Source organism: Pteronotus mesoamericanus, unplaced genomic scaffold (genome assembly GCF_021234165.1).
Source record: "Pteronotus mesoamericanus isolate MK-2021 breed Mesoamerican mustached bat unplaced genomic scaffold, CSHL_Meso_final contig_52, whole genome shotgun sequence".
In the NCBI taxonomy this organism is placed as follows: Eukaryota; Metazoa; Chordata; class Mammalia; order Chiroptera; family Mormoopidae; genus Pteronotus; species Pteronotus mesoamericanus.
The window spans coordinates 1,618,439-1,645,675 of NW_026555189.1; the positions used below are offsets into that span (position 1 = coordinate 1,618,439).

The 27,237-nt window shown below is 44.4% G+C and overlaps 1 protein-coding gene across 3 annotated transcripts in view; it reads right to left on the bottom strand.

Annotated features, from left to right (window-relative positions):
- The window catches only part of CDH13 (cadherin 13), a 983,248-nt gene extending 956,311 nt beyond the window's left edge, over positions 1–26,937 (bottom strand). For 2 of the 3 annotated variants that reach the window (XM_054579129.1, XM_054579128.1), the window contains exon 1: positions 26,776–26,937. In XM_054579129.1, the coding sequence (XP_054435104.1) occupies positions 26,776–26,820 (45 nt within the window). In that variant the 5' untranslated portion in view covers positions 26,821–26,937. The other variant, XM_054579130.1, reaches the window with a different exon arrangement.
- Between the last annotated feature and the right edge of the window lie 300 nt (positions 26,938–27,237).

Below are 27,237 nucleotides of genomic sequence, written 5' to 3' on the forward strand. Positions count from 1 at the left end.
AACTTGGAATAAAGCATATCCTTTGGCAAGTAAATGGATAAATAACTGTGGTACATCTAGACAATAGAATATTATTCAGCAATAAAAATAAATGAGTTATTAAGCCATGAAAAGACAGGCAAGGAACATAAGTGCATATTACTAAGTAAAAGAAGCAATTATGAAAAGCTAGAATTCCAATTATATGACATTATAGAAAAATCAAAAAGCATCAGTAGTTGCCGGGGGTTAGGAAGGAAGGAATGCTGAAGAGGCAGAGCACAGAGGATTTTTAAGGTAGGGAAGGAAATATTCTATGATACTCTAATGGTGGATACCTGTTATACATTTGTCAAACCCACAGAATATACAACACCAAGGGTGAAGCCTCAGGTAAACAGTAGGACTTTGAGTGATAATAACATGTCAGTAACACAGTAGGCTTATCAATTGTAACAAATGTAGCACCATGATGCTTGATTTCCATAGTGGGAGAGGCTGTGCAAATGTGGGCACAAGGAGTATAAGCAAAATCTCTGAACCTTCAGCTTAATTTTGCTTGACCTTAATACTGCTTTTAAACATAAAGTTTATCTAGCTACTGAAAAAATAAATACAACTGGGTGCAAACTTATCTCCCTCTCCAGACTCCTATCTCATCACCTCATTCACACACACAAACACACACACACATGCTGGCACCACGGGTGCACAGGAACCCCATTCAAATGCAATCAGATACACCCCTGCCTCTCTCTCCAGCCACGGTGAGCAAGCTGCCATTCTCTTTCCACCCTAGGTATGTCTTTGAACCACTGATTTCTTTGCTTGGAATCCCTCTCCCTACCCTCATACCCCCTGCTTCGTTGGACTAGCTCCAAAATCTTTTCCAGTCCCAGCTTGCCCACTGAGTCTCCCTTTCCCCATTGTTAAAATGAGGAATAATGAGAGCAATGCCTATTTCATTGGTTGTTGTGAGGACTGAATGGGTTAACATATGTAAAATTAATGTGTGTAAATAAGAATACATAGACTGTGGAGGAGGTGAACTTCCGCAGACTTCTAAATTGCTCAGGCTTTCTCTACTGTACATAGCAACAGATGATGTCACTGCTTAGCCCTCCTCCCACCAATGGTTTCTCCCCACTCACAGAATAACATCCAAACCGTCTTGGTGGCCTAATCTGACACCTGATCTCATCTCCTACTCTTGGTCCAGCCACTGTAGTTGCCTCACTATTTCAGAACACACAAGGGATGCTCCTGCTTCCAGTTTATACTTGTTCTCCACTCTGCCTGTCATATTCTTTCTCCCATAGACCCACCTGTCTGTTTCCTCCACTTCAGGCACGTCTCAGCTGAAATGCCCCCTCTCCTAGGGTACCCACACACAATTCTCCACCCCTATGGAAAAGAGCATCCCTATCACACTTTATCCCCCATGGTGCCTTGGTTTTGGTGCAGCACACATGAGTAGTGAACTTTGTTGACTGTTTGCTCCTTTCACTAAAACAAAAGTCCTCTGAAGGCAAGAACTTGGTTGTGTCCATTGCTATCTTCTTGGTTTAGAACCACACCTGGCACAAAGTGGGCACTCAATAGATATGTTGAATGAATGAAGGGATGAATGAGCAGATGAATCCCCAGGTGACTCCCCTGATACAATGGGAAACCTCTGGATTTCTTTCTGAACTCTCTCTCCAACTGCTAAAGTCCACCCAGCAGTCCAGAGTACAAGATGGAGACTCACCCGCACCCAGCTAATTAGCAGCACAGCTGTGGGCCTCACCTACTTCACCTGCATAACAGCTACAGCCATAGCATGCCCCTCAATGCGGTTGGGAGGAGCAAATGAGGTGATATGAGACAAGCACTTAGCACAAGGCAAGGCAAATGGCAGTCATTACATAGTTCCCATATTTAATATAACCTGAGAGCCGGTTCTCACCATCCCCTGTGCTCCCTGCTATATGGCATGTGGGAGACTCGTTCTGAATGTAAAACATATATATATATATATATATTTATTTAAATCCTCGTTCCTCTCTTTAATTGTACAGCATTCACATACTTACCAACTCCTCTAGGATGTCTGGCCCCCAAAAAAGGTTGTCAAACATTTTAAATGTTATTAAATTGTCCAGTAAATGGGAATGCCCAAAGCAGAGAGCCAGTCAATCAGGATTATTCGAGAGTTTCAAAAAGACAGAAGGAAACCATTATTAGGTTTAAGAATATTGCGTTCTCTCTCCCACACAGCCTTTATCTAAATCTTCATTTAATTGGCAGCCTTCAGCACTGCCAGAATTGCATTCTGAGAATCAGGAGAAGTTTTCAAACATTCATGCAATGTTATATGCTTGGCTCAAAACTACTCAAGGGGAAAGAAAGATCCTTTCTGCAAGGGATTTGGGGATTGCCATATCACTGTCACAGCAAGGGCTGGGGAACTGACCTTGAATCAAATAAGAAACCGACACCACCGCATAAACTCAAACATACAGTCTGAGCTTTAAGGCAGAGGGAATCAGACCTGCTATCTCCCTACACTCTACAGATGGCTCCTTGAGGTAAGAATAAGTCCCTTCCATCTGGATACCCTCAGAACCTCAGCACTGCCTGGCACATCATAGGCATGGAATAGATGTTTCTGGAATAACTAATGAGAATCTCCGTGAATTTATGTAATAAAGGAAACTGGCTCTTAGGCCCAAGTGTTTTTATTCAAGGGATTCTCATCAGAGGCTGGTCTGGAAGAAAGACCTGATTTTTCCCCATCACTTCCCCCAATCCCTACCTTGCAATTTATTAACAAGTTTCACTGATTGCATATCTCCTGATCTCTGATCTGTCTCCTCTACTCCCTCAGTACCCTGAATGGGGTGCCTTGCTCTCTGGGGCTGCTGCAAAGATGCCTAAATGCTTCTCATCTTGCACCCCCATGCAGGCATGCTGATTGTTGGAAAAGCCAGGCTTGACAGTGTCGCGGCTGCTTTACAAATCTCTCATGGTTCCCACTGCCTTTAGGACATCCTTGTCTGGAAAACGGTCCAGCCCCCTTCCACCCCCACAGCCCCACGCCCTGGGCTTCAGCCACACCAGCAACTCATAGACCTCCCAAGCTCCAGCCGCCAGCTCCCTCCACTCTATGGCCTCCTCGTACTGAGGGCTTTGTGCAAGCACATCCCATCACATTTTCTGTCTGCCTAGTTTGCTATTGATCCTTCAAGGCCCAGTTCAAACATCATTGCCCCCAGAAAGCCTTCCTCAATCTTATTCTCTCTGCTCTCCTTCCCCAAGCAGGACCTGTCCCCACTCTGTGCCCATAAAGAGCCTGAAGCTGCTATACCTTTTTTATTTTTCATTGAAATTATACTAGGCACTACAGAAAGTGTGCAAAAGCCTCAATATACAGCTTGGTATTTTCCACAAGGTGCTATGTACACAGCACTGAGGTCAATAAATAAAACACTATCAGGTTCTCAGAAGCCTCCACCCTGCCTTCGCAACCACTTTGGAAAATTGCCTGAGGGTATCTATCAAAGCCAAGCCACACATTTTGCCAATGCGGTTGTACATCCAAGCCCTTTCATCCTATTTTGACAATGTTGACTGTCTTGTCTGTTGAGCCTTCTGAATTATAAGATCCTGGGGTATAACTGGTCACCTCCTTATCACTAGCTTCCATCACAGAACTGGCACAAAAAGAAGACTGAATGTTGATGAATGAACAATTGAATGAATGAATGAGAAGGGTAAAGAACGTGCACTCCCAGTTTGAATTTCTTATGATTGGCTTTTTCTTAAATGCACTTTCCTCATTTGGAACCCATAGCATGGCATGATTCTGGGGCTCCCATTGAAACTCACAAAAAAAGATATCCTCTATGGATTTCAGAGAGAAAAAAAGAACTTAAAAGGTCATTGGTTTTAATCAGAAAAAAACAGAACTGTAGGTAAATCAGTCCAGTTAAATTGGTTTGACAACCAACCTCAGCAGCAAAAGCAGCTCCAGCATCTTCCTAGGTCGGTTCATTTTCCAAGATGTGTGATGTTTAAATGAGGAGTAGGATCAAAGGTCAACTTTACCCCCTGGAGCGTAAGCTAAGTATGTGCTGTAATCACATCACAGAGTAAACTTCAAAAGCCCACAGTGTAGTGACGGCAACCACCTGTCTATTTTCAAATCAGATGAATGGCTTTCTGATGCCATCAATCAGGAAAGCAGATGTATAAAGAGCAGCTGCTCCTTATTTAACCAAGCTTTTCTCCTCTTGTCACGAATAAAAAACACAGGCACACTCTTGGCCTAGGTGAGAAATAGAACCTGCTGCAAACTGCCAGGAAGCCTATTATTCTCCTGGAACCTTTCAGAGCCTAGAGGTGTCACTGGTGACAGCCCAGAATGACAAACCAATAATACTTTTTCCAAAGCACAAGACTCTGGGGAAATAGAGATTCAATTTTACAATTCGATCCCTCCTTCCCAGAACTTGAGCTTTGCTCAGGACAGTGATCTTCAAAAAGTGCTGTGACATTAGCATGTCCTGAGACCTTTGCTTTGGTGACTGTGACTGGCAGAGGAAGGCAGCAACAATAGGTTGGTCCAGCAAGTTGTTACTTTCAAATTGCAACTTGAAGCCTTTGAGGAAGATGAAAGCCCCCAAATTTCTTCTGATTGGACAGAGCTGGTCCTTCCTAAATTCTTGGTCTTGTCTGATCTTCCCTCCAGGCCAGAATCACATTTCTGGCAGCCTGTTCAATTGTCAGTATCAATAACCTGTCCTAACTCCTAAGGTCCAAGACCAGAATCACACTCTCACTGTCCCTGCTGGGAAATCACATGGTGTTGTTTCTACTATTGAAATGGGGAGGTGCTGGTAGCAGAGAAAGCCTACAGGGTAGAATGGGAAGCTATAAGCCCCAGCTCTACCCTCTGCCTGTGTGGCTTTTTTCTAGTGCCTTTCCCTCTCTGAGTCTCAGTTGCCTCATTGGGAAAGTGGAAGAGCAACACCCTCCTGATTGTGAAGTGAGACAATGCACAATAAACTCTTTTCTCCAGGCCTGCGATACAGAGGAATTGAATGAATACACGCCACCTCTTCTCTCCCAATAAAATCATGACAATACACAGTCAGGAGGCACCGATTTGGATCCTCATTCTGCCTGTTATTCACCAAAGAAGACAAGGTCCCCGAGGCTGTTTCCTTAACTGCAAAATGATATCTGCAGCCTCCTGGGGCTTGAGTGAGGACCGAGGAAGATGCTGTATATGCGCATGCCTCACAAACTGAACACCTCAGCTGTAAAATGAAGTGAATTACAGTAGCTCCAACATTCGCGGGCTTGAATTAGACACCATGTATGTAAGTACTTAGCTGAGTGCCTGACACATAGATGGTGCTCCAGAAATCTTAGTTGTTTTTAACTTAATTATTTAATTAAAGAATTATTATTACAACACAAAGGACAGCAGTTGTTCTTAGTCTTATCACCAAAAGCATTTTAATGTTCTATCCTTGGAGAGGCTACATCAAGCTGACAGCATCTCTCTGGGGCCCTTCCTGCCAGAAGGAAAATGTTTCTTGTGGGGAAATTCCCCTCTCCCCACCAAAACGATGCCACCGTCAAGTTGTGCCAGATAAGGCCTACCAACACCGAAAGAGGAAGCCCATTCTAGTCTGGCAAAGCACACCCCTCAATTCATCTGGGGTTTACTTACTTATTTATTTTTTACTTCCTGACTTAAACTGCTTGCTGCCCTGACCCAATGGGTCTTCAACAAGCTTAAACTAGTTCTCTTGTAGATGAAAGCCTTAGAGGGTGCCTCGGCTGCCTGGCGTGCAGGCTGATTTTTATACTATGCAAAATCGATCCCAGACGTGCAATTTTTCTGGGGGCTCTGACTAGGAGAGAAAACTTCCTTGGCAGGTTACATGATCCCAAAGGGAAGGAGTGTGGAGGGAGCAGGCTGAGCTCCAGTGGAACTTGCCAACAACCAGCATGAGATAGACAAGGAGATTTCGGAGGAAAGCCCACTGGAGAAAGGCCTTAAATTGAACCTCTTTATCCTAACAGGAACATTTTGGGGCTCGGCACATCCTTAGTCAAAATAGCCAGGGTAGGGGTTGTGCTCAGAAAGGCTAAGTGGCTGGGTTAATAAGGCTTTTAGGACCCCTCATGCTGAGTCTGCAGTGTGCCGACTTCTCCAAGCATCAATTATAGCAACATAAAACTTTCTGGAATAGAGAAAGGACGTTGAGTTCAGGGTGTTTGCTGGGGTCTGATGGATCTTCATTTGTCCCCTTGGAATCTTCAAGTGCTTTATTTCTTTGCTCCTCTAGCCACTCTCTGGTGCCTCCAAAACTCCTTCTAACTTTGCTTTAATGGGCAACCTCTGTTTACTAATTCTGGTAAAAAAGAACAACAGCAACAAAAAACGTGCAACTCAATATGCCTCATTTAGTGCAAATTGCAGAAGGTCAGTTTCCAACTAACACAGCTAGCAGTGTTTTGCACAAAATCTATTTTCTCCTGAAGACTGGGAGAACTGACCTGGAAGGGCTGACCACCTGCTCTCCCAGGCAGTGCAACATTTGGACTTTATGTGTACTTTCTTGGGGCACATTCTCCAAGTTATTGAGTCTTAGTTCCTTGATCTATGGTTTGTAGCTCTTTCCTAGGAAATGGCATTTATTGCGACAGTTAAGGCATTGGCATCCCTGCTTGACTTGGATTTATAGTGTGCCATACACTGTGTTAGGCTTGTTACATCCTTCAGTTCCTCCTCCTATGAAGCAACTGAGATAGGGGTTATTACTATCCTCCCCATTTTACAGATGAGGAGACTTAGCCAAAGAGTGTTAAAGGATTTGCTCAAGTTCACACAGTGGTGGAGCTGAGACTCAGCCCAGGTAGTCTGATGTCCTTATTCTTATCCAGTAATTTTTTTGTTGTCCTTTTTCCATTTCTCCTTCCTATTACCCTCTTTCCCTTTGTTCTCTTATATCTCCCCTTCTTCCTATTATTAAATATATTTTTTACATTTATGCCTTGTTTTGATCTCCTACATGATCTGCCCTGTCATTTCATAGATTTCCCCTGACAACATCCTGGCCGTTCAGCCTCCCGTGCAGCTTAAACCTACTTGCCATTACCTGAATGGAATGGCCTTCGCAAAAAGAACAGGTGGCCACTCCTTCTTCTTGAATCTAGTGCTTTCCCAGATCTCTTCTTTCTTTACCTTCTAAGGTATCTGCAACTTCCTTCTTTAAATTGTCTTTTACACTTTGACATTATAATAGCCTTCATTTCTTCCCCCTTATATGATTACCAATCCATCCATCCATCATCCATCCATCCATCCACCCATCCACCCGTCCACCCAGTTCACTTAACAACGATCCGAGCTTAGATTTTTCTGTGACCTTGGACAAGTTGTTTTACTTCTCTGATCTCCCATTATTTCACTTGTAAAACAGGACTATTAAAAATAGTTTATACGATTGCTGTTAGGTTTAAATTAGACAGCAGATGCAAAGAAACCTGGCTCAAATTGGTATTTGATATATATTTGTTGTCTAATTTCTAATTTCCTCCCACTCAACCTTAGAATCTTGGGATCATTTCTGGTATTTTTCTCTTTCTTCTCCTTCATTCCATTCAAAACCAAGCCTCTAAAATTGGCCCTTTCCTTTCCACACTCCCTATGACCCTTATTAGTTTGCAAGCTGGACTTCTCATCTTGGGTCTTTGCCAATCCAATCCATGTTCCACACCGTCCCCAGATTAATTTTTCTGAAATAGCATTTTCCATTATGTTATTCCTTCTTCAAAACATCCACTGAATCTCCACCACCTATTTTTAGAGGTATTATTCTTCTTTCACTTTTTCAAGTTTATTATCATAGTCCTTATATATGTAATACATGCACATCGATAAAGATTTGTAAACTAGAGGGAAAATATCACTCACAAATCCATTACATAACCAAAACTGCAGTTAAAATTTTGATTTTGATAAATTTCCTTTTAGACTTCACCCTCTTGTTCCCCATATATAGAAGCTTTTTCTTTCTTTCGTTTCTTCTTCTTCTTCTTTCATTCATTTATTTATTTATTTTTGGCTTAGTGGGAATCCTACTCTCATACACAATCTCCTGTTCAGTATTAATTTCTCATTTATCTGATTTTTCCATGTCATTATTGTCTTCATAACCATCCTCTTCAATGTCTGTGTAATATTCCATTGAGTTCCTTAACCAGTTTGCATTTATTAGAAATTTATCTTATTTGTGAGCACTTAGGAGAGCCAGGCACAGGGAAAACACTCAGTAGATGTTGACTATTATTATTTCCAATTTGGGCTAACACATATAATGCAAAGAAGTGTTTGCATATGTCTTTTTCTGTATTCAGCTGTTTCTTTAATTTCTCAGATGTAGATTCCTGGCCCAAAAGGCATTACTGTTCTTATGACTTTTGATACTGACTCTAGCAGGTGCTGAATGCTTCCCAGCTACCCACAAAACCATGCCCCTCTGGGCTTTCCATTAGAGGGCTGGCCCAATGCCCCACTGCAGAAATCCACATTTCTTTGTTGAGAGCTTTCTCTGGGACCAAAGTCCATATCCAGCAGTCCAGTAGGGCTCAAAATCAATGCCACCTAAAGCAGCCCGAACACAATGCCCACCCAGATGTGGGGCATAAAGTCCAAAGCTCCCATGCCCCTTGGGTGAGATGACTCTGATGTGTTCTACCCTTGCTCCCAAAGGTCCCCAGAGGAAGTAAGTTCCAGGCACCCAGTGTAGCAACTGGCCAAATAGCAGGCCTTTCATATGGTTGCCCTCCCTTCCTTGCTTCACTTCCCCATCCTCCCTACAGTTTTCCCTGGATCACCTCCCAGATCAACTAATTGTACTAAAGCCTCCTGTTAGAATCTTCCTTTTGGGAAACTCAGACTAATTCTGTGACACTTATAAACAAATGCCAAAAACCACTGTTTGATAAATCCTGTCTGTCCACCTCCTCCTCAAGAACCAACTTCCATTCTCCGAGGATTTAAATCATCGAGTACATTAAGGACTAAGATTGTACAGGGAGTAAATCTCCACTCCAGCTGAACTGGGTAAGTATCATTGCCCTCATTTTACAGGTCTGGTAACTGAGGACACAGACAGGTTCAGCAACTTGCTCATGGCCACACAACCTTGCAATAACTGAGCTGGGGTTCAAATTCAATTCGCCTTCTCCCAAGCCCTGGCTCTTAAACACCACAGTGTACTGCCAGGCACTGCCATGTAGCAATAGTAAGATCATTTGGCTAAAATAACACTGATACTATTAATAGTTGCCGTCCCTGTAGCACTTACCCAATTTCACATCACATTCACATTCATTATCACACAGAAGAGCCTCCCTGTTACCCCTGAACATGCTATCACTATTTCTGCCTCAAATTTGGACTGATGCTTCCCTCCAGCCTGTAACATCCTCCCTTCCTTCCCTGTCTAGCTAAATTCTATTTCTTCCTCTATGGTCTTGATCCCACACCATTTTCTCCTTACTCTGCCTACTTCTGCTATTGACAGTCTCACTCTTCCTCACCTGTAGCTGGGAATGATGGTAAAACCCACTTAATAGTGTTGAGTGAAAGCATCTAGCAGAGTGCACACTTCATCGAAGGCAGGTAACAAATGGCATCTATGTATACTATCACCTTGACTTACTATAACCTCTCCACCCAATTCCCTCAGCCTCTAGATCTCAGCCTACTTCCTTCCATTTCTTTGCCCCACATTGTATAGACCATTTCTAGCAAGACAGCACTAGTAAATTAAAAGTCACATGTTTGAGGCATTAGAAAAAAAATTATCGAAACCTTGTAAACAAGGCCAAAGTGATTGATGAAAATCCTTTGAATATTATTCAGGGACAAAGACCACCAGAAAAATGTCTAGGAGCATGTTCTTAGTTCATGCCACTGTTCACTCTTGATCGAAGACCCCAGACTTAGTGAAATGACCAGTTACTTGTCAATTTTTGTTCAGTAGATGAAAATAATTTCTATCTAGTAGAACAGATAACCCCAAAGGTTTAAGCATGTCACACATTAACTACTTTTTTTCCCTAATTCAGCAAGCTCATACTAACATTTCTTTTTGCTCATACATACCTGAGCTTCTTGAATGGCCTTTTAAATTGTAATAGCATCTTACTGGTTTCCTCATAAATTAATGAATTTATATTTACCTATAAGTCATGGTTTTACCTTTTGAAAAATTATACATGTAACATGTATAGAAGCTTGTTACTCATTAACTTTTCACAGACCCAACTTTAGATTCTGGCTTCCTATTAATAACAGGATAAAGTGGAGATAAATAAAAATAAATGCATGCTGGGTGTGCCTGCTGGGTGAATATGAAGCTCTACACTTAAACCAGATTTTCTCAACATTGCACTATTGACATTTGGGTCAGGATAATTCTTCATAGTGAGGGCTGTCCTGGGTACTATAGGGTGCTGAGCAGCATTTCTGGCCTCTACCCACTAGTTGCCAATAGTGCCCCCTCCCCCTATTGTGACAACCAAACGTGTTTCCAGACATCACCATATGCCAACTGAGAGGCATAATCACCCTCAGTTGAGAACCACTGGTTTAGACTATACTTCAAAAGTAAGAATCATAGGCAGGTACTAAATGGATTAGCAAAGTTTCACAAAGCTGGACACAAAGAATTTTTCTGGATGGGCTTCAAAACCCAGTGGCTATGGACATAGCTGGCACTGAGATCTTCTTATGGACCCAGAAGCATCATTGTCTTTTTATCATTCTTCCCTTGTGTCTATAATTTCCATGAAACCAGCAACTGCAGAATCTGCATCTGTCTCGTTCACCTTAGAATCCTTAATGCCAACACTAGAACCTAGAATTTAGTCAGTACCAATAGTGTAGTACTTAGTAGGGGGGGGTGTGTGGTATGTGTGGTGTGTGTCTTTAGTGTAAGATGGTATTTAAGATGGAGTTTTAAGTCACCTCTGAGAGTTATTCATCTTTCCCTGGGTATCTCCCATGTACACATGAGATATACATGTTAATAAACTATTGGTTTTTTCCTTGTTAATCTGTCTTTTTCTTAAAGAGCCCAGCTGAAAACCTAAGATTGGTAGAGGTAAAGTTTTTGCCTCCCCTACACAGACTTCCTGAATGCTTCCTCTGTCATTGTCCCAGGTCGTCTGGTCTCCCTGTAGACAATGGCTTTCATGAAAGTGTCCTGTGAATACAGCTCAGGGCTTCACAGAAGTAAATGCCATGACATGGAGCAGAAACTTTGGGCCCCACTCCTGTATCACTGTGGCCTTCCTTTTGTCATCTTTGCTGCTTCAGAGGGGTCAAGTTCCTGGCTCTGGTGTATCCCCTCTTTACCCAGAACAATGTCACTCTACCCAACAGCAAACCTGTGAAGACACAGAGTGCTGGGTCCACCCCCAGAAGCTCTAATTCAGTAGAATTCAAATTCAGATGGAGAATTTGTATTTCTAACAAGCTCACAGAGGATGCTCACACTGCTGGCTTTGGTGGTCAAGGCCCAAGTTCTGAGGCTATACAGCTTGTTTACCCATAGGAGTCCTGGACACACTATATGCAACAGTTTCCTTACCCCTGGGAGTTTGGGAGGAGCATTAGAAACACAGCCTTGGAAAGCCCCTCTTTGAAATTCAAATGCACACTGAAGCCTTAGAGACATTCAGTTGTAAAACACACACACTCACATATCCTGGTTTACTTCTCTTGGAAAGTTCAGAGTTTCTCCAAATATTAACTCATGCAACTTATTTTTTTCCAGAGCCCTTATTAATTCCCACAGAACCAATACTTCTTTATAACACACTTTGCAAAAACACTGCATTGGAAGAATGATCAGGGAGGGCGGAATCAGACCCTCCGTATGGCTTTGTGTGATCCCCTGCTGTCTCCCGGGAAGGTTTAAGAATCATGGGGAGCCCAACCGACGCCCTGTCTGTCACCTGGGAGTGGGTGACCTGGGAGACAAGATCCTGCCCCAGCCCAAACCGCAGCAGCTCTTCCAGACTGGAGACCCAGGAAAGTATTTACAGTTCCTGAGCTTTGCCCATATAAATCCTAGCCTTCTAGGACCACAAAAGGGCATCCTGGACCTGGTCAGGGAGTAAGCCCTGTTTTCCTTTCCTGTTGCATTATGCATAGCTAATGGCATTGTCACTCTGCATTTTAAACATAAAAAAGAAATAAAATAATCAAAGTAAGAGTGAGGACACCGAGAAATAAATTCCATGCTTAAGGGGTTTGGGAATCAAAGTAGGTTGGGGTGGGGAGAATACTGATGGGACAGTGTGTTCTTTCTTGCAGGGGCGGTGGCTTGATTTGGAGATAGCTGAGTGCTGAGGATAAGGAGCAAGAAAGAGCTCCTTCCCCTGCATTAGACCTTAAATTACCTTCTCATTGCCAAGCTATGGAATTCTTCAGCTGAACCAGCCAAGAGGTGCCAAACATTCGTATTAATTTGGGTAAATCCTTTCAGCAGTCTGGTATCAATTTGAGTACAATAATAATTACTATGTCAGTTCAGTTCTCTCTCCCTCTCCTTCTCAGCCCCTCTCCCCCTCTGGCCTTTCCTCTTCTCCCAGGCTCCCTCCCCTCCCATCTCACCCTCTCACCTTTCTTCATCCACCCCTTCCCGAGTTTATGCTCCTTTCTTTTAAAGGTCAGGCCACACAAACACAGATCCTTTTCCTATAGTCCCTGGGTCCTCTGCCAGGACCCAACTCCAGAGACACGTGGGTCAGATGGGGAGACAACCAATGAGACAAAGGTGGATATTAATCCACTTTGTCAATTAGCAAAACAAAAGTGAGGAACCCTTGCTTTATTTCTGAAGAAATGATCCAAGTTATCTACAACTCTGGTCCATTAGGGTTGTTTCTAATGAATGAAACAGGTGTGAAAACTGGTATGATTCAGAACTGCCTGGGTCACTTGCCAGCCCCCAGTTTCTCAGCATCTGTCTGCCTCAGTTTTTTGATCTCTGAAATGGGGTGAATGACAGGGCCCTTCTGAGGGATAGTCAGGTTTCTATAAGTGAAGAAGTAGAATGTTACTAGCATGTGGGAAGCACCTTTAAGAAGGGCTGTGTGTGCTCAGAGATGGCACACGCAGAAACAGAGGTTACACTGCCCAGCGTTGGTTTATTGAGATGCACTTCACACACTATAAAACTCACCCTGTTGAAATATACACTCTGTGGTTTTCAGTACATTCGCAGTTGTGCAGCCATCGCCACCCTCTAGTTCCAGAATATTTCATCACCCACAAAAGAATCCCATACCCATTAGCAGTCACTCCCCACCCCCGAGCCCTAGGCAACGCCTCATCTACCTTCCTGTCTCCGTGGATTTGCGTATTCTAGACAGTCTTTCTATGTCATGGAATCGTACAATATGTGGCCTTTTGTGTCTGAAACTGCCTAAGTTTGACTCTCAGTCCCAGAGTTCAAAAGCTGTGTGATCTTTATCATGTACTCCCAGAATTTCCCCATTTGTGAAATGGAGTTATTATAATAAAATCATAGTAGATACACCATAAAGTCATTAGGAGGATTAAATGTACTAATTAATACATCTGCAGTACTCACCCAGAGCCTAGCTCATAGCAAGTACTATTTAGATGTCGACCTCCATTACTGCTACTACTGCTTTTATGACTAGTATGATGTTCCTCTGCCGCAAAGCACATGACTGGCGGTGGGATTCCAAAGATAAACAGAGCACAGAGAACACAGCTCTTGCCCTCCGCAGTGCACAAGCTGGTAGCAATTATATGAATAGGAAACCAGCTTAAATGGATACAGTAAAGCCTTACTATGTGCACATTTAACTAATGGAAATCCAGCTCTTCCACCAAAAAGAACAATTCAAATCCCGCAATTAAATGCTGTAGAATTATATTATGCATCTATTCTTTTATTACACACTGTATATTACTGCATGCATTATACATGGTTACATATTGATTACAGTACAGGGTTGCATACAGAAAACCACACACACTGAAATTTTATGGGCAATTTAAGAGATTTCAAGGTTAATGATGACTCTGTTTGCCTTAAACCTTGACTTAATGACCTAACCCCTGAGTAAAATGTGACTCTACTGAGTGTTGACAACAGTAACGATTCAGAATGATTCCAGACAAATGAAATCAACCAACAAGCGATTAGTCGGTTGAGTTGGGCATGAGGCTGCGATAGGTTCCAGGTGGGCAACACCTGTTTGCCAAGCACCACTTCTGCCCTCCACAAGCTCACAGTCTCATTTTGAAAATAAACACATAAGCATACCTGTAAGAGGTTAGTGAGTGGTAGAAATAGGTTTAGGAAACAGGTGGAAATAATCTCTCACCCTTCCAGCTGATAGGACAGATACAAGAAGGGCTGTGCTCTCCCCTGCCCTGTCCATCCCTTTGCCTGCTTTGTCCTTCTCCATAGCACTTGACACCCCATGGCAGACATCACGTATCTATCTGTTCATTTTTTAGTATTTCTCCCCCAATCAGTGTAGAAGTTCACCAGAGCAGGGACTTCGGTTGTGCTGCTCACTTCTGTATTCCCAGTGCTTAGAAGAGTGTTAAGGGCGTAGTGGGTGATCTGTAAGATTTGTCAGTGGATCAGTGAATGAGGGTAATTGTTTAGACAGCCCCCACTTTTCTCCCATCTTCTGTCCCCAAAACACCCATAGTCTGTAGCTTCAACCTCAATTCACTTATTCCTTATAACTGTTTAAAAGTAGTGAGTGGGAATATATCCAAGTCAAAGATGAGGCCCTGAGGTAGCATTACAGGGCTTTGGCATACTGGTACCATCTAGTGGGAAAGAGAGTATCTGCAGGTGGGTACTAAACAAAGTTGGGAGAGTTTAAGACAACAACAACAGTAACTTTCCTTCACCATTAGTTCTACTGAGGAAGTTTGCAGTAACATAACGGTGGCAAACGTACTCTCTTATTAACTCATGTCCTAGCCAGAGCCTATACTACCACCCCAAGCACCTGTCACGCCTCTACGTTTTTCTGCTCGGGACTTTTCCAAAACCATATTTGCTCCCCCAGAGACACAAAGGCTCAGCAGGAAAGTACAAAGGAATTAATGGTGCCAGGGGTTGCCCTATACAAATGTAAATGGACATAGGGAGATATATACCCCAGCCTTCTATATTGCAAAGAGACTATTCTGAATTAAGTTTTACACAGTTCTTCCACGGGGCCCCAGGAGCAACAAGTCCCAGTTACCCATGAGAGCAGCCAGCTCAATGACACAGTCTTTACCGGCTTCTTCCTTTCTTGTTTCCACCTGTCACATCTGTGCTCTGGAATTATCTCCCATATTAGCTCCCTGCATCAAAGCTTACGTCTCCATCGCTGTTTAAAGGAATTCAATCGGAAACACCAATATACCTTTGAATGGCAAGAAAGCCTTAAGAATTGTAGTCCAGATAATTACTACAAAAGCTAAATTATTTTACATTTTAGAGCCGATCGGAGAATTATGTTCCGTAGCTGACCATCAGCATCTTTACTTTGATCAAATTTAATGTGAAATAATTCCAGTAATGTGAAATGTGGTACCTAAAGAAGTACCACAATTCTCATGGTGAGAAGAGGCCAAAGAGATGGTCTGGTCTCTCCCCCTGGCCTCTACCCTATCCCAGTATGACAAACTGGTGAGGTGGCTGAGGTCTCGGTCAGCAGTGGGAAAATGACAGCCCAGCGCCAAACGCGGCTCTGCCTGTTTTTGGAAATAGAGTTTTATCAGAACAGAACCCTGCCCCTTTATTTACATAATGTCTGTGGCTGCTTTTATGTTACACAGACCGAGCACTGAGTAGTTGCAAGAGAGACCATATATTTACTCTATCACTCTTTTCAGAAAATGATTACATACCTGTGTTTAAATCATTTGTTGCCATATTCTTTGATTGCCAAAAGCAAAATTTCAAGAACAACCACAACAACAAAAAATAGAGAATGGACAAAGCTTTGCCAACGATACTTTACCACTAAGGACAAAAGTGCCCTCTCTTTATTGACCAACCTCATTGTACAGGTAATAGGATATTTCATCATTGCATCAGAATGAAGAAATTTTCATTCCAAGAGAGGGTGGTATATATATAAACTCAGAACAATTTCCTATCCCATTTTAATTTTTTCACAGCATTATCACTATCCAAAATTATTGTATTTACTTATTTTTGTTGTTTACTGTCTTTCCCCCACATTAGAATGTAGACTCCATGAGGACAGACAATCTTCTCTTTCTTAATCACTGCGGCTTACCCCAGTGTCAAGCATCATGCTCTCCATGTAGTCGTCAATCAGTAAGTATGAGTTAAATGACTGGTTTAACCAAGTATGGAATGTGTAGACTGGGGTGCACAGAGAGAAGCAGAAATGCAAGGCTACTGCAGAGTGGTGAGGACTGGGGCAAAGGGAGAGTGTGACCATCCACCAGCACAGGACTCTGAGCACTCCCTGCTGTCTTACCAGCACATAGCATAGTGCAAGGCACAAAATACACACTCAGCAAATGTTCACTGATGCAATGGCTACCCTGTCTAAAGGCACTTAAATTGAATTAAAAGGAAAAAAAGAAAACTCTTCTGGTAAAACAGAACGAAACTTCAGGTTAGAGTCAGCCAAATTGCAACTTGTTATAGATCTATGTGTCTCACTATAGCAATACAGTCTTACTATACAGGCTGTATACTTCTCATTTTCCTATGGATTGGGGGAAGTTATTGCAGGCAGCAGTACTCAGGGAAAACTGGCTGGCTTAGGCCATGTATTCCTTGGCACCCCTGGGGAGGAATTCCATCCAGCCTTTAAGCTCAGCAGCCAACAAGAAACTAGGAAACTGCCAGGGAACTTGGAAGCTTCAGAGGTGGCACAGCAGAGCTGGGTCCTGGCAACTGTGGTCTTACCGGAATGGCCATTCTTACTGGAGGAAGCATGCAATGTGGGTGGCTAGTATGTGCCAGTCAAAAGAAAGGACTCAGAGACAAAGAACACAAATGACCATGGGCCATCCCAGTTCTGAAAGTTGCAACTGGTGATTCAGACAGGAGGGCCAGGTCCCAGACCCACTTTTAAAGACCGGGAATTCAAAAGTGGCGTCACTGCAGATAGCCACTGTGACTCCAAGAGAGCCAGAGAACAAATAGTCAAGAGAGAGAATTCTTACAGTATTTGCAGGAGTAAGGGAGGAAGTTTTTATACACTTATGAAATGTTCAGGGAAATGCACATGCACAGAAATCAGAAATGCAAGAGTTCAAATCCTGGTCCCAGTTCTGTGTAGCCTTAGGCAAATGACTAACCACTCTGAACTTCTTTTCATAGTCTGTAAAATGGAGATAAGAATAGTTGTCCCTGAGGATTGCTGTAAGAATTTGAGATAATGTATGTAACTGGTATATAGCAGTAAGTCATACAGTACAGTAAATTTACCACAGTTATTTTTATATATTTTGAATAATAATAATCATAGTGCTTATGACGTTAGCATGCACACCCACATACATATTACCCTGAGAAATAGATGCTGGGAAGACACATCTAGAAGATAAGATCTTATAAGATCAAATGATTTTATGAGGCATGAAATCGCCAGGGGAACAACCTTTGTGGCACTACCAATATGGGAATTGGCAAATCTTTCTCTAGGGAACAGACTTTACTTTTTTTAAACCTCTGTGAATTTTTTAAACACACAAGCATTTTTCCCACCTCTAAATCAGGTGCCCAAGGCCAAGACCTCATGGTACCTTCAAGCCATAAACTCCCTTGGAGCACAGTGCACTAAAGTTAACACAACCAACATTCTTTCAGCACCCAGCAGCTGCCGGTTGTGAGATGAAGTCATAAGCATACAATTATTTAATTCTCACCAAAACCCTGCTGGATAAGCATAGCTATTCTCTTTTAGTCTAGACACAGGAGGAAACAGAAGATGACAGAAATAAGGTAACTTATCTGCTGTGATTCAGAATGCAAATTGTGGGCCAGGATTTAAGCTCACTTCTAGAAGGCTCAGAAGTGTAAGATGCTCGCTCCTCTGGGTCCAGGCAAACTGTCAACCCTGATTCATCTCCATAATTTTCCCTGGAGGACCAGGGCTATGTTGTATCCACCTCTGGATCCCCAAATTGTCAGCATTCTTGGCACTTGACATATATTAAAAATTATGGGAAGGAAAAAGAAAAGATGGAAGGAAGAGTGGGAGAGAGGAAGGATGGAAGGAAAGAAGGAGGGCCCAGCAACCCTTCCCTCAGTACTATTTTAGCCCCTTCCTATTGTAACAGTTACAAATTTGTATTATTTCAGCATTTCATTTTCTTGTTTCTTATTGGATGCCCTCAGTAGACTGTAAGCCCCATGAGAGCAGGTTTCATTTCCATCTTGTTACCTATGAATTCCCTAAATGCTTCAATAAATACTTAGCGAATGGACAAGTGTTCATTCCTCACCTTCTGAGGATGATGCTGTGTTGCTGGTTTTTGTTACTGTTTTTTTCAAGAGAGCCAGTTGTTAAACATTTACTAGCACACCACTGATCAGCACCCAGTGGAAGATTCTGCTATGACACCTAGAAACACAAGAGTCACCAAGGCTATATCCAATATGCTGAAGCAAAGGTTTGTTAGCATTTGCAAAGTGATTGCTGAAAGCAGTACATCATTATTTGCCTCATATAAGAAATATTTCTAGTGCTGCTGATTGAATGTTCAAGAAACGATTAAAGGCCTTGGCAATGTTTCACTCAAATATCTTTTGCATGAAAAGCCTCAGAGATTGGTTAATTATAGAGTTACACATTAGTCTCTCTCTAGTCAAGGGCATTTCCAGGCCCCCACAGTGCCCATCCCAGATGCAAGCATGGATTGAATCTGTGGGCATTAACGTAACTGGGCCCTGGATGCTCCTCCCGAGGAGTATTTCTGCAACTTGGCTAACAGCCCCCATGGAAACAGCCCTCAGTCCCTGTTTACGATGTCAAGCACCTGGGTTCCTTGTTTGGGCAAGTTCTTCTAGCTTCCTGCCAACTGAAAGAATCAGAACTCAAGCTTGCATTCTTAACCCCTCCCTGACCCTCACCCTGCCATCTCCAAACCCAGCTACTATGCCCTGCCAAGTTCCTCCCTAAATATCTCCCAGGTGCCTTGCGTAGGGTGCGCCTACTTCACTCTTCTGCACTGTCACTCCCTGGTCTAGATTTCCATGACCTCAGGCCTACAACTGTCCTCTCTTCCCCCTGTACTCAGTTCCAACCTATTTGCCACACTGCTGCCACGGGGACCTATTCAAAATGGAAATCTGACCTGGTCACACTCTGTCCCCACCTCAGTACTTTCAATGGCTGCCCATTGCTCTAGGACAAACAGTGAAATCTGTGCAGGGCTCACAAGGCCCCAGTGGCTGTGGCACCTCCGAGCTGCTCCTCAACATCACTCTCCTTGGGCTGCACCATGTTTCCTCCTGCCCAGAGACTTCCACCAGCCTGTGCCTTCTGCTCTTCCCCACCCACACCCTCTATTGTCCCTTTGTCTGTGTAAGCCTCACTACTTTTCCAGACTGTAACTTGTGCATCAGGCTGCCAGAGAAGCCTCCCAGATCCTTCGTCTGGATCTTACGCCTTTCTTTCATTCATTCATTCATTCATTCACTCATGTTTACTGAGAGCCAACTATATGGCCAATACTGATCTAGGTGCTGGTGGTAAGAGAAATGAACCACTCAGACAGCAACATGTGCTATAATGGAGCTTACATTTTAGTGAGGGAGAAGACAAGGCACAAACAAGCAAAATATATAGAATGGAATTACCTCACACATAGCACACATAGGGTTTCCTTCCTTCATAGCAGTTGTCTTCGTTTTGAATTATGCATCAATTGATTTTTATCTTCCCTACCAGGGGATCGCTTGGGTCTGAGCCCCAATAGAGCAGAGACTGAGTCAGCCTTACAAGCAACTGTACCCTGAAAACATAGTAGGTCTTCTATGGATATCATAGATACTTATTGAATCCATTTGGTCCCTTGTGAATGAATATCTCTGACATCAAGTTTTTTGAGTGCTTGCAGCTTGGGAATGATAATCCCTAATGGCCAGACCCTGAACTCCTCCCTGCCCTTTGAGAAGACTCCCTGCAGCCTCTTTCTGTAATTCTGAGTCAGAGCAGAAACCATCAAACTTTTTCTGTAAAGGGCCAAATATTAAATATTTTAGGCATTGTAGGCCATATGGTGTCTACACTGTTGTTATAGCACAAGCACAGCCATAGACAATTATATAAATGAATGGGCATCATTATGTTCCAATAAAACTATTTGTGAAAACAGGCTGTAGGCAGGAATTGGCCCACAGGCCATAGTTTGCAACCCTTGAGTTAGAAGATCCCGGAGGCCCAGCAGCTTATGGCAGTTGAAGGCAGAGTCTGTGTGGCCTGAGTCAGCTATGGAATCTGCTGGCAGAACCCAACAGCTTTCCACAGACCCTACACCAATTAACAGGGAGATTATCGCAGGAGCCCAAGCCTCAGGCATTTGCAGGTACCATCTCCTGCAGCACATGGAAAAGCAGTCCCCTGCACCTCCCAGAGGAAAGAGACTTGGCCCGCAGGCCTCATCAGGCAGGGATGGAGGCTGCCCCATTCCTTGCAGGGTCCCCAGGTTCCTCCAGAGGCTGAGCTCATTTCCTGGCCCTGCCCAGGCATGTGGCAGGGCTGCTCTCAGCTGAGCAGCTGCTGCCCTCCACCCTAGCCCAGCCTGCGCTCAGCTGGCAGACACAGGGGCTTTGTGCAGATTGGGTGACACTCAGTGGGGCCTTTGAAAGGAGACATGATATGTCAAAACCTGCCTATTGCTAATGCTAATTTTCAAGAATTTGACTTCTGTTGGCAACTGCCAGAGGAAAAACAATTACTTTTTGTTTTTGTATATGTAAGTAGTTATATTTACCCTGATCTTTAGGGCCTGTAGCCATGGAAAACAAGAGTTATCTGAGGCTTACCTGCCAGAATGGGATGAGTGGACAAATTTGTCTAGTATTTACAGAGCCAGAGAACATTAATTATAGCATTAACACTATGTGTGGGCTGCAGTGGGTGTTAACTGTTAAAAACAGTCCCAAAAACATCACACAAACTCCAGTTGGTGCTGGGGTAACAATGTCCTATGTATAAAAGTACTCTAGGCAACAAAATCACGGTGCTAACATTACCCTGAAGTTACAAATGCTCTGACTGTTAGCTCAGTGCTTCCAGAGTACCATGCAAGGCTAAGTATGATACATTTTTTGTGATGTTCTGATTATACTCATACTATGGGTGAGCAAGACAGATGGAATGACAATGCATAACAATGTGTTGGGTGTGTCAACAGGCTGGTATTCCAGCACTCAGACTGACTCAAAGCTGCAGCGTGTCACTTCTCTGAGTGTAACTATTCTACATGGAGCAATGGTCTGGGTGTTATGTTGCTCTGGGTACCCTGAATCAACCAATGGCTAATGGTAATAACATTCTCAGACAGAAGGTGCATGTTCTCCTAAAGGGCACATCAATGGATTTCAATCAGAGCAATCAAAAAGAAGCTTTTAAAATAGCTGAGTACTGAAAAATTGATTGCATAAATTTGATCAAGCCTGGAAATTTAGGAAAGCAAAAGTTCCCAATACAAATGGCTATAGGGGCAAGTGGGTAAAATTAGGGAAGACAATGGGCTGGTAGTGAATAGTAGGGGACTGTGACAAACTACAGAAGCATGTCCTCCCTAAGGGGACAGTAGTGACTCAGCTCCAGTAAAGTGTGGTCATGTGGAAATGAAGCTCTAGGGTTGCCTAACCTGACATTTTAAGAGATACAAAAAGCCTAGATTTGTTTTCAATGTACAAAATTTCTCACTTTACAAAACATTTGGGCCAAAGAAGATACACCCATGAGCTGTCACTTTGTAACCTCTGCCCAGAGGTCAGATTTGCAGAATTGGGATGGATGGGCTTCAGCACCATCAAACAGATACCTTGAGGTTCAATCTGCAAAACCAAAGAGTGACCACTCATCTCCATGAAACCTGGCTCAGTCTGCATTTCAAGTTTGAAATGTCATTTCTTTCTTCTTTAGCCTGCCCTTAGCCTCTTCTCTTATAGAGTAAGAAATCACTTTCCACCCTAACCCTAAAATAAAGCCTCTAATCAGTGCATGGTGATGGTGCCAGGGATCCCACAGTCCAGCTAGTCATCATTTGTATACTCTGCTCAGGTAGGGGGGCCAGGCCTGAGGTCCCCCAAGTAGCTGCAGAGGAGACAGGCTGTGGGGAATTGCACTGGCAGCATCCGTCAGGAGGGTCAGATTCTCCCAAGCATGTGGGCACCTTGCAGACAGCTAAGTGGAAACAGTGCCAAAACCAGTGGTCACTTGATTTGATTCTGTCCAACTGATTATTGTAATTGGATGACAGACTAATAGTTCCCTCTTCTTTTCAACTGTGTTGGAGGGTGAGCAGATCTGGCCCATGACTCACTCGCCTGGGTAGTTACCAAACAGGCAAGATTATCTCCTCACACAGGCAGAACTGTGCCTGCCTTTGGCTGCCTGAACAGTAAACTAGATCCAGCTGAAGTCAAATGGCAGGAAATATCAAAAGTTCCTCACATTTCATGTTATATTGTCTACGGAGGTCTTTGAAACGTTCCTTGCTCTAATAGTCAACGGGGATACATAGCCGAAGAGTAAGGTAGAACAAAAGCAACTATATGAGGGAAAAAAGAAGAAAGAAAAGAAGGAAAGATAGTGCAAAATGACAGGACTTCTCATTGGAGGAGCTTGTTGCAAATAATTGGGAATAAGGAGACTAGTTTGGTTTTAATGGAGCCATTGTACTGAAGTTCTTTAAAATATGAGCTGTAGATTCAGAATTTTGTAATGCTGTGGATGGAGCCCTCTTCTGGAGAAATTTTTCAACAGATACTACAACAAAATCAAAACACACAGAGATAGACACATACCCACACAGAGGGAAAGGGAAATAGGAAATATTATTGGCTATTTAGATGAAATGTCATTCATATGTGAATTGAATACATAGTGTGTCCTTTTCCTTACCTCCCACTAAACAGAAATGAACTCTACTCCCCAAGCAACTGTCTTTTTGGAAGGGGGAAAAGAAAGAAGGATCCTCAAGAACCTAGCTGTACTTTGACCTAAACAATGAACTTCAGACTGAGATGAGACTTCATGTGTACATCTAAATGCTGGAACTTTTAGATAATACTGTTATTGGGTACATTTTTTGTTAGGCAGTTTCACCATAACACATAGAGAATACTTCTACAAGAAAATAGATTTTATTTAATGGAAAACCCAAGGGCTAAAGATAGAAAAGAAGAGAAGGGAAGGAGGCGGAGCAGGCGAGATCAGCTAAGATGACTGTTGAGGCTTTTAATATAGACCACGGCATTACATAAATTTTCCAGATCACATATTCAGCCTTAGAGTTTAGTAAATGTCTTTGGGGACTTGCTAAAAAAATTGTTCAGACAAATTAACTCTACCACTTTGACTCCTTTTACCACTTCCATCTCTGCTTTTGAGATCTTATAGGCTGTCACATGTTGAACGCTTCTTGGGGCAGGGTACTCTCTGCAATTCTCAATCTTTAATCCTCATCAAAAAAGTTCTGCAAATAAACACTGCCCTTAAAATATAACATATGCAGTTGAAGTGGCACTAGAAGACACTGATTTTCACTTAAATCTTGAAAATCAAGATTCTGACTCCAAGAAAGTACACCCCTTGTTAAAAGCAACACCTCAGAATTCTGTGGAACATTTTTAGTCACTCCCATGCAACTGCTCTCCAAACCTGAACCACTCCCTAAAATCCTAATTATTGGGGGATTACTCATTCATTGTTAGAACTTTTGGCTAGCTGTGATACCCAAATAGGTGGGGGTTGGGGGGGAATCAAATTTACAGTGGAATTTCCAGCTCATGCCTCTTTTTTTTCACATTTATTAATCATTATAGCGAAATTCCAGAGGCCACTTCTGAGACAGTCTTTCCCAAAACACCCCAGGGGAGAAGACAGGTGACTTTCTCAACTTTGCCAGTTTCCAGCCATTGTTGCTTAGATTTCCTCTCCCCCATTCCAAAAATACCTCAAACAGCAACCTAGCCAATAAACTTACAGAGACTGATGTCTTCCAAAGCTGGACCCAGCATATTACAACTGGGGTGGAAAAACACACACATGCTTGCCTGAGCACCACTAGAGCTGAGTGACTAATTTGCTTTATTACATTGTTTTTCCCTTTCTTCTGTTTTCTGTCTGCCTCAGGAAAGTTTTGTTTTTGCTTGTTGACTCAAAGAGCCCAAGACTTTCTCCACTTTTTACACTATGGCCCACAGAGCTCTGCACTTGAGCTTCTTACTGGTTAACTGGGCTGTGCCAAAATGATTTCTCCGCAAGGTGTTATTGCTACCAGGATATAAATTACTGTCCTAATGTGGACATTTGCTCTGACTATGCATAACAATCTAAAAGAGGGATATCCCTCTCAGGGCAGGCAATTTAATTCAGAGTACAACCCCTGCTCCTCGATGCTAAAGAAACCACATGAACTGAGAGCCTTCATAACCCTCTGTGCTAGCAGGGCCTTGGGTGAGGAGACACACCAGGTGCTTTGCAAAGGCATCGTGTGAGAAGCCCCTAGTGCATAAGGATTACCGGGTGCTGTCATGTGGTCTGTCTTACTCAGGGGGAGGCATAACTTTGGGCAAGCCCTGGAATCCAAACTGAGGTCAAAACATGCCCACAGAGAAAAGTACCGCAAAGTGCTAGGAAAGGCAGTGGTGAGTGCCCCTCAGACACTGACAGCTCCCAGGCCTCGTGGTAAATGCATTACCTAGGACCTCCTGTTGAATGCAATCCAATCTGCCTAGAAATCCTGGGAAGGTGATAAGATTGTTTTACAGTGTAGAATCTGGAAGCTCAGAGAGATTAACCAACTTGCCCAGGGTGGTACCACTAACATATGGCAGAGCAGATCTGCCCGAATCAGAGGCATGCTCTGAACCACCCTGCTAAATTGGGATGCATATACACACATAGAGCCTGAGGAGTAAATTAGTCCAGAAAGATGGGAAAACTGATTCATAGTCGGGCACAGCTTTGGTGGCAGGACTGAATGCTACCAGGACCCCCAGGAGAATCAGCCAGCAAAGCCCTAGTAGAAGAGGAGTATAACTGAATAGTGGCTGTGGACCCAGGGAGGAAGGACACGCGAGTGGGGAGAGGGGGCTCCGCAGCCAGGCACCCTCACTTTGTGTGCTTTCCATGGTCACTGCATTCCTGGGACACTGGCCCATTTCCGAAGCCTAACCCCAGCACTAGCCCGGCAGTGGCCTCCCCGGAGAAGGCCGCTCTGCATCTTCACGTGCTAACCGGCCCCCGCAGGGGACTCTGGCTGCTCACTCCCCCTCTCACCCACATCCTCACACGTGTCTTCCCCTGGCACCCAGGAGTCCGGCCAGGAGCTCAACACCCATTCTTAGCACCCAAGGCACTCCCTATCTCCTTCCTTCCTCTCCGCCTGGCCCTGCCTTGATCTTACCCACCCACTTGTAGGCTCCCTGCGCAGTCCAAGTCCCATCGGTAGCCTGGGAGGTCGTGGTGCTTTCAGAAACCACAGGCCCCGGAGCAGTGCTGGGCGTGCCCCTCAGCCTCCAGTACCTCTGCCCGGCCTCCTCGGAGTACTGCCTTTTACACGCAAACTTCCAGAGATCTCCTAGATACATACGTGGTTGCTGGAGGACCACGTCTCCATCGCCCCCCTTTCCCAGAGTCGCAGGGCCCTTCCCTCCCGCCGCAGCGTTCCGAGGGTTAACAGGCAGCTGCGGCCCGGTGGGCAAGGCTTGAACTTTTCTCTGTTCTCCGCGCCTCCCAGGAAAGCAGCACGGGCGGCAGTTGGGGCTGAGGGACGAAGCTCCAGCTAGCTGGACAAAAGGGGCGTAGGGCGGATGGGGCCTGAGTCCTAAAGGGGACGCACCGCGGTCCTTCCCGGCCTGAGGTTAGGGAGGGAAAGGACCCCGATGCCGGCGCAACTGGCTCCTGCGCCTTTGAGCGACAGCAGCAGCCGGGCTGCAGAGCACGGCTAGCCGAGGCACCTTCCAGCGCGCCGCCGGGCCGAGTGAGGGGACCCGGGCGCCCCAGGAAGTCGGCAATGCCAGGCCGTCCTCTCCAGCCTCTGAGCAGCCCGCAATCCGGACACGAGCGGTGCTTCCCCTGCTCCACGCTGGGCTGGGTAAAATCACGACTCCTTGGAGTCGTCTCCAACTGAGTCTTTCTCCAACACAAGAGCCTCCGGGAGAAGGCGAATCAAAGTTACCCCACTTGATGTAGGCAAGAATGTCGCCCCTGCTTGCAAAATAAAGGACTCGGGAGCTTTCTCCTTCTTCCCCCAACACACACACACACACACACACACACACACACACACACACACACGCAAGCCAGCCGGAGTGGGTAACCAGACGCCCTAGGATCTCTGAGGCTGGGAATGACCTCCCTTCCGAGCCCAGGGCTGTCTTTGCCACCGCTCCAGGAGTCCCCTAGCGCCCCGAAAGCCCCCTCACTATGCCCGCGCCAGGCGATCGGAATGCAGAACTAGGGCGCGGGGCGCTCCCGGCTGCCCCTCTTCCCTACCTGGGACAGGAGAACGCACAGGACGAGCGGAGTTCTCGGCTGCATTTTGCCCGACTAGAAGCGCCCGGCGGCGTTTTCATTCATGCACGCGGCTGCACTGAGCATATTTTCCGTGGGAGCCAGGCTTTGAGGAGAGGCTCTGCCTCGCCAGCCAGCCAACTTCCCAAATAGATCAGCGGCAGCATCACGAAAGCATTGGGTAGAGGCTGATGACCAGGACCAATGGCTTTACAAGACGGATTCCTTCATAAAGCTCCCTCGTTTTGCATGGCAGATACGGGGCGAGCACCTCGCGCAAAGCGAGCCCCTCAAAGGAGGCAACCCATTTGCTTTTTTGGACTGTTGGGGCCCAGTCTCACAAATCACGCTGGGCAACGCCAGCTGATTCCACTTACACAGAGAATGGAATTGCACCAGGGACTGGCAGCCACTTCCAGCCCAGTGCTAAAAGATTCTCTTTAT